The 8,519-nt window shown below is 32.4% G+C and overlaps 2 protein-coding genes across 2 annotated transcripts; both read right to left on the bottom strand.

The window, feature by feature from the left end:
- Positions 1-479: 479 nt before the first annotated feature.
- LOC100930293 (olfactory receptor 4P4-like) lies at positions 480-1,409 on the bottom strand. Its single transcript, XM_003773800.1, has one exon. The coding sequence runs from the start codon at positions 1,407-1,409 to the stop codon at positions 480-482; it is 930 nt and encodes a 309-aa protein (XP_003773848.1).
- Positions 1,410-7,130: 5,721 nt separating this feature from the next.
- Positions 7,131-8,060, bottom strand: LOC100930549 (olfactory receptor 4P4-like). The gene has a single exon (XM_003773801.1). It carries the CDS (start codon positions 8,058-8,060, stop codon positions 7,131-7,133), a length of 930 nt encoding a protein of 309 aa, XP_003773849.1.
- Between the last annotated feature and the right edge of the window lie 459 nt (positions 8,061-8,519).

Below are 8,519 nucleotides of genomic sequence, written 5' to 3'. Positions count from 1 at the left end.
TATAATTTTCCTCCTTTGATAATTATATATAACTTTATATATTATTATGTCATATATAACTCTTAACAGGATTTTTTTTCAAATGTAAAACCAAAATGTAGTTTAATATTTTAAATGTGAAAATTCTAAAAATATATGTGTCTGTGCAGACAGTTTTAAGGGTAGTTTTGACTTCTATGTTGAGATTCTTAACATGGATAGCCTTTCCTATTTCACATGAGTCGGAATTACTTCTATATATTGGCTGCAAAACTAGGACAAGTTGCATCTTGAAAACTAAAGGGAATTGGGGCAGCCATGCTTTTTTGACTATTTAAAACTTCAAAGATATAAAGGTTAAGCCCTAGCATGAACTGAAAGAACCATTGATTCAAAAAGGGGTTCTTCCCTCTCCTGCTCTCATTTTTTCCCTGTGTCCCTAAGAAATGAGTAGGGGATATTTTTCCAATTCTTATTTCACATATTGAAATTCTTATGTTTTATTTGAATAACAAACCTAATTTTCTGGACCACACCTTTCTTATGGCATTTTTCATTTCTACATTTCTCAGTGTATAGATGAGAGGGTTCAGCATAGGGGCAATCACAGTGTAAAACACTGAAAACTCTTTGTCATTATTTAGGGATCGGGGAGGTGGAATGTAAGTAGAGATACAAGGTATAAAGAACAGGACAACGACCATGACATGGGAAGCAAAGGTGGAAAGGGCTTTATGCCGACCTTCAGATGAGTGTTTCCTAAGGTTATATAATATGACAATGTAAGATGCCACCAAGACCAAAAAGGTTGCCAAGACTACCATTCCAGTGTTAGCAATAACTAAAATGCTAGCAATGTGTGTGTCTGTACAGGCAAGCTTTAAGAGAGGTTTTGAGTCACACATATAGTGATCTATTTGATTAGGACCACAGAAAGGTAGCCTCAGGATCATGAATAACTGGGCAACGGAGTGCCAAAATGCCACCAACCAAGCAAGTAGTATCAGCATGTTACATCTCTGCCTGTTGATAATCGTCAGATAGTGTAAGGGTTTACAGATGGCGACATAGCGATCAAAGGCCATGGACACCAAGATGAACATTTCAACACCTCCTAGTAAGTGAGAAGTAAAAAGCTGAGTCATGCAGCAATTATAGGAGATAGTCTTTGTCTCAGCAATTAAGTCATTAATCAACCTAGGAATTATGGTGGAAGTGAAGCATGGATCCATGAAAGACAAGTGCCAAAGAAAGTAGTACATGGGTTCCTGCATCAGATGGCTGTACATGATGGTGACAAAGATGATGAAGTTCCCCAGGAAGATTGATAAATAACAGGCCATGAAAATGACAAAACATATTGTTCTCATTTCTTTGTTCATCAAAAGTCCCAAGAGTATAAATTCAGTGACATTGTTATGTTTTTCCATGAATTGAAAGTGGGAAATAAATATCCAGAAGTTTAATTAACCTGAAAATATAGAAGATATGATAAAGTCTAGTTGGAACCAAATGTATAATTCTTTTTGATGGTAAAGTCAAATGCTACATAATTACTGCAACTTTCATTATATTCTTAAATTTGATCTCTTTTTAAAAACATTTTTAAATGAGAATCAAAAATCATCTTAATATTATGCATGCCATAAAAAATGTTCTACAATTTATTTGCTATCCAACAATTGCTTCTTTGCCAATAAAATGCATTGATATCTTTAATTTCAAAAACATAAGATCAATTTTCAAAAGAGGACAGTAACTAGGAATATACATTTTGTATTTTGATATTTTAGGGCACTTTTGGAACTGGATACCATGTCAATTTGATTAAAATTTGATTAATTGATTAAGAAAACTAAATATTAAAGAAAACATATGGATAATGCTTTTGAATTTTTTAAATGTGAAAAAAGTAAAAATCCAAATGTTAAGTATCAATGTAGACATTTTAAAATTATTCCAGAACTTGAGGATAAGTATATAGAGGGATATCAAAAGCAGTTATCAAAAGAAATAGTTTAGCAGCCCTTTTCATCCCACAAAATAAGCCAATTATTATATTAAATTTAATTAAATTATTGTTAGCTTTTAAAACTTCAAACAAAACCAAAGTGCGGAGACTAGGGAAATGATACACACACACACACACACCACACACACAGAAAGAGAGAGAGAGAGAGAGAGTAAAATAAATCACATGCTTATTAGGAATTAGTTAAGTAAAAGCAAATTTTCTAGAAATCTTAATAAAGTTCTTAGAAACCAGTGACAATAGTTGGTCTTCCATTCAAGAAAAGGCAGCTTTCACAAAAAGTATATTTAATAATGGTTCAGTACATGTGAAATATAACAAGTAACCATATATCTATATCTCAAAATTTACTTTTCTTCAATTAATCAACCTTCCCACCCCCAGCATTAAACATCCTGGGCATTGAATTCCATAAATTTCCTGGAATCCTTAGGCACTATGGAACCAGGTACTATCCTACAGACTTTATTCCACTATTCAATATTAGGAAATGTTTCTCCTTGTATTGAAAATGTATCTGTTTCTTTGCAAGTTATATTGATTATTTCTCATGCCATCCTATAGGACTGAGGATATGTCTTCCTTAAGTCACCCCTTCATATAGCTGAAAATGGTTGTAATATCTTTTTTTCATGATTAAATATATCCATTAATTTTAATGGATGCTCTTATGGTATGATATTGATATTCTTCACCAAACAGATTGTCCTCTTCTGATCATTATAAATAATTTTATATATTATTATGTCATTATATATAACTATATATATATATGTATGTATGTATGTATGTATAACCCTTAACAGGGTTAATTTTCAAATGTAAAACCAAAATATAGTTCAATGTTTTAAATGCTAAAATTCTAAAAACATGTGTGTTTGTGCAGGCAAGTTTTAAGAGTAGTTTTGATTTCTATGTATAGTAAACTATTTGACCAGGATCAGAGAAATATAATCTTTAAATCCTAAAATGGACAGAGTGCTAACAAGTCATGATCCTGACAAGCAAGATCAATGTGCTTTATCTGTATTAGTTAACAATAATCATGTAGTTTAAGTAATAGATAGTAACATAATAAAGACCATGGACACCAGGACCAACAACTTAGTTCCTCTCAATAAGTTAGAAGTACAGATTTGTTTTATAATATAGTTTGATTGAGGCAGGTCTAATGTTCCTGAAATTTTTGTCTTCATCAGATATTGGACTCAGTTTTTACTATTAGGCATTTTATCCTCTTTAAAACTTTACTTAACATGTGGGCTGAGTCTGTAACTGTACTAGATGAGATATTGTACTTCTAAGACTTATTGACCACCAATTGGTGGACATTATTTCATGATAAATAAGAGAAAACAAATTTATAAACATCTTCTATGAGATGAATGCCTATCATAGTTTCTGCATCCTTTCTCTGTAGAATTTCAATCACCTTCCAAGTGTCCTGAGAAAATTCAATTGTATCCTAAAATTATTCTAGTGACTTATTATTAGACCGCCTTTCAATAAAAAAAAAAAAAAAAAAAAAATGTGTGCTCTGACTTCTGAGATCTGGTAAATAGGAAGTAGACAAAAACAATGCATTCCTGAATATTCCAAACTGGAATACAAATAAACACTAATAAAGAGAATATTTCCTTTACACATTTTCCATTTGAATATTTTATGTCTATGTAATAGATCTTACTGTAATCTAGTACTAACATAATAAATTAAATATTGAATTTACAGCTGGAAGAAGCTAGCATGAGATACAGCAGGTAAAGTATTACATTTGCAGCTGGAAGATTTGATTTGGAATCCTAATTCTGTTAAAAAAAAAAAAAAGATATCAAAGTGCTTCCTCACTTCCTTCCTTCTTCCTTTCCTTTCTTTTATTTCATTTGTTTTCCTCCCTCCCTCCCTCCCTTTCTTTCTTTCTTTCTTTCTTTTGTTCTCTTTCTTCCTTTCTTTCTTCCTTTCTTTCTTCCTTTCTTTGTTCCTTTCTTCCTTCTTTCCTTCCTTCCTGCCTTCCTTCCTTCCTTCCTGCCTTCCTTTCTTTCCTTCTTTCTATCTTTCTTTCTTTCTTTTATTCTTTGATTTGTTTTTTTGGTTTTTTTCTTCCTTCCTTCAACCTTTTCATTCATTTATTCATTCATTCATCTTTTCTTTATTTCCTTTTCTTTTTCTTTCTTTTCCTTTCCTTCCTTTCTTAGCATATTTTTTCTTTCCCTTTTCATTTTTCATTTTTTATTTCTCTCACAAAGAAAAACATTTTCATATGACATGCAAAATAACATTTTTTGGTCAAGAGATTCTGTCTCTCAGATATAAATACAAATGGAATAGAGAGTGGTTAATAGACTTTTCCATTTACATACATGTTCTTGTAAACTCAGTAAGACAAATCCATTCTCACCCTCCACTCTCACCATGCCAATGACTGCAGGAGAAAGTCAGAAAACTCTTCTAGTGGGAAAAGTCTATAATAGGATGATATATTATGTATGTTACTATTTAATTTTTAGTTTCACTTTAGGCATATAATTTAATCTTTATGAGCCTCACTCTACTCATAAAATGGAAATCATAATAAATGTTTGACACATCACAGGCTCCTGGTGAAAGGCCAGTAACATTTAACAATGAAATCTGAAATATATTAAGCACTGTACCATTGTTCTAATTAAAATGTTAACTAAAACTATGCTTACCTTAATGTCTCTTTTCCTGTTTCAAAAAAGTATTATACAGGAACAAACTGAAGCCTAAAACATATAATAATCATATTTCCACAATACATGATAGCTTTAGATCGCACTTTCATCAAACAATACTTTTAACCACATAAAAATATTTACTTACTTTTGTCCCTGTGAGTGATAGTAAGAAAGTGAAAAGGGGCTCAGTGACAAACAATATGCATGAAAAATAACTTTGAACAGAATGAAAATGTAGAGAAGGGACCTATGGTTGTACTGAGGTAGCCTGGTTGTATGTACATGTTTTTGTACAGCAAAATAACAGTTCGGTCATGTATATAAAAAAAAAAAGAAAATTGGTCAAAATAGTGATAATGTTAGCAATCCCTTGGAGAGATCAAGACATTTATCACAAATTTGCCAAACAAATGTACATAGTGGACCTGTTCAAGAGAAAAGAAAAACAAAACAAAACAAGGGCATCTTATAGGAAGGGAGAGAGGGTGCGTGTCTGTGTGGGTGTGTGTGTGGGTGTGAGAGAGAGAGAGAGAGAGAGAGAGAGAGAGAGGATATGAGATCAATGTTCATGAGCTGGTACAGACCTCTCCCAACACAGTTAAAGAGTTTTAATAACAATCTATGCATAAGATGATTTTAGATGTAAAGTACATAAAAGAAATGGAGATAATTTTTGATATTAGCAGAATGGTGCTATGTGTAGAAATCAGATATTTACCTGGGAACCATGGAATGGATGGATGATGTTGGATGAAAAATTACATCTTAAAAAAATATAATTGAGTCCCTTTGTAATCATATAAATTGTATTTTATGCATTTTAACAACATTATTCTAAAGTATCCGTAAGCTTTACCAGAAAGCCAAAGGGTATCCAGGAATCAAAAACAGGTTAAGAAAAAATCCTTGGTCAAGGGAAAATCTAGGGTTCAAAGAAATTAAATGAAATATAAACCTGAAAAACAAAACAAATGGAAAAAAAAACTCAAATTGTACTACTTAAAAGAATCCAAACACAGAACCTAAAAACCTAGACTGATACCTGAGCAGGCATTGTTGGCAAATATTCATATATGTGGTCCAAGACAATGACTGAAAGTATATCCAAAAGGGCTTTTGTCAAAAGGAAGACGGGATTTTCATGGTGACTGTAACTCAGTGGGATGGCAAGAAGGACTCATGTTGTATATACATTTCTCCCTTTGGTTTATAGTCCAAAAATATTAGTCATTTAAAGCCTCTGTTTCTATGTTAAAAGTTTCAGAAAAAGGATCTTCCATGAAAGGTTTTCTGAGTATTACTTGAATTTAAAGGTATGTTAGAGTTCAGGGAAATGGGCTCCCAGAGGCTTTTCAAAGCAAACCGAAATTATTGCCAAGTAGAAGTAAACTTTATTGCTTGAGGAAATCACTTTGCAATGATGATAGGCTGCTTCATTAGCATGTATACCAAAAAGCAGGAATTATATTTTGCCATTTATTTATAGCCTTCTGTTTACTTTCTGTGTAGCATATCATAAAGATTAATAGCATTGTGTCTGCTAAATGATAGGTGCTGACTGAATATTGAAAATAAACAAACATGTCTCTAATTTCTGAGCACATATTCAAAGTATGTGGCACACCTAGGAAAACATTATGGACCTCTCTGTAGGATATATACTATTATTCACATTCTTGTTCTGCATATTCTCCCTTTCCTTCAGAATTTCTCTGTTTCCTCTTATTCTTGTGCTTGTTCCACCCATCCTCCCTCCTTCCTTCCTCTCTCTCTCTCTCTCTCTCTCTCTCTCTCTCTCTCTCTCTTTCTCACACACACACACACACACACACACACACACACACCCTCTCTCCCTTCCTATAGGATGCCCTTGTTTTGTTTTTTCTTTTCTCTTGAAAAGATCCACTATGTACTTTGTTTGGCAAATTTGTGATAAATGTCTTGATTTCTCCAAGGGGTTGCTAACATTATCACTATTTTGAGCAATTTTCTTTTATTTTTCTACAGTTTTAGGTATCTCTTCTATAATTATAGGTAGAACTATCTGCTTGATGCAAATTCCTTCCAAATATTAACATATACCCAAAAATTTGCATTATCTCATATACCATATTTCTAACTGCTGGACAGTTCCACTTGGACATCCAAAGGCATCTCAAACTTATAATAAACTGTAACATTACCTGTTTCCTTAAACTATACTTCTTTCTAAATTACCTTATTCCCAAAATCAATTTCCTAATTATTGTTTTTTAATATTTCCCCCCAGTATAGCAGAGCTAAGAATGTATCACTAGTTTTCATCTTGCACTTGATTATTTTTTTTTAAAGAATACTCATTAATATACATTTGGTGACACAATAACCATTTCTTCACCGAGGGCACAAAAGAAGAGAAAATACAATTAAAAATCAGCTTTTTATTTAAATATCAATGGCATCTTGTTTGACCACACTTTCTGCATGGTATTCTTCATCTCTGCGTTTCTCAGGGTATAGATGAGAGGATTCAGCATGGGTCCGATGACAGTGTAAAACATGGAGAACTCCTTATCATTTTTGCTGGCACTGGGAGGTCGAATATAAGTGGATATACAGGGCACAAAGAACAGAACCACAACCATGACATGGGAGCCACAAGTAGAGAGGGCTTTGCGCCGACCTTCCGATGAATGCTTTCTAAGATTGTATAATATGACTATGTATGATGCCACCAAGACAAGAAAGGTAGTTAACACAACCATCCCAGAATTAGCTATGACTAAGATATTAGCAATATGTGTGTCTGCACAGACAAGTTTTAAGAGGGGTTTGACATCACATATATAGTGATCTATTTGATTAGGACCACAAAAGGGTAATCTAGCAACCATGAGCATCTGGGCAATGGCATGCCAAAAGGCCACTCCCCAGGCCATCAGAATCATTGTATTACATCTTTGTCGATTCACAATGATCATATAGTGTAAGGGTTTACAGATGGCAACATAACGATCAAAGGCCATGGACACCAATATGAACATCTCAACAGTAGCCAGGAAGTGAGCAGTAAAGAGCTGAGTCATACAACTAATAAAAGATATATTTTTTTCCTTAGCAATTAAGTCCCTGATAAGTCGAGGGACTATGGTAGATGTATATGCCAGATCCATTAAGGATAAATGACACAGAAAATAGTACATGGGTTGTTGGCTCAGATGGCTACCTGTGATGGTGAAAAAGATGATGAAATTCCCCATGAAAATTGCAAAATAACAGAACAAAAAGATTATGAAACACATCATTTTAAGGTCCTGGTTCATGAAAAGTCCCAAGAGAACAAATTCTGTGACATTGTTCTGATTTTCCATGTACTTCAAAAATTTATAGATATCCCGGAGAATTCTAATTTATCTGAAATTGCATAAAATATGATAAATTGTCACCAGCATGATGTAGATATAAAATTTATTTTCAGATTATTATATTGTATTATATTTATTTATTTCCAGATATAAAATTTATTTCCAGATTATTATATTACATTATATTATATACATTATTATAATTCTATACATTTAAATTAGGAAAAACCAAAGAATATTCTTTTTTAGCTAAATCCTACAAACTATTTTGAAAATTAGATAACTTACCAGTATTCTTGCCAATACTGTCTTTCCTTTTTCAACTATTTAATTTTTAGGTACATATAATGAAATTGAACTATTAATGTTTGTGGGAGGGAGAGGACTGAGATTTATTTATTTATACTTTAAAATATTTTCTTATATATTTATTTTTATATAGATATATTTACTTTCCAAAGTATT

The sequence above is a fragment of the Sarcophilus harrisii genome, chromosome 6 (assembly GCF_902635505.1).
Source record: "Sarcophilus harrisii chromosome 6, mSarHar1.11, whole genome shotgun sequence".
Classification (NCBI taxonomy): Eukaryota; Metazoa; Chordata; class Mammalia; order Dasyuromorphia; family Dasyuridae; genus Sarcophilus; species Sarcophilus harrisii.
The sequence above is the reverse complement of the archived record's forward strand: the minus strand, read 5'-3'. Positions and strand labels throughout refer to the sequence as shown.

Excerpts from the sequence above, each read along its gene's own strand:
- LOC100930293 (XM_003773800.1), bottom strand. The coding sequence starts at position 1,409 with ATGGAAAAACATAACAATGTCACTGAATTTATACTCTTGGGACTTTTG.
- LOC100930549 (XM_003773801.1), bottom strand. The coding sequence starts at position 8,060 with ATGGAAAATCAGAACAATGTCACAGAATTTGTTCTCTTGGGACTTTTC.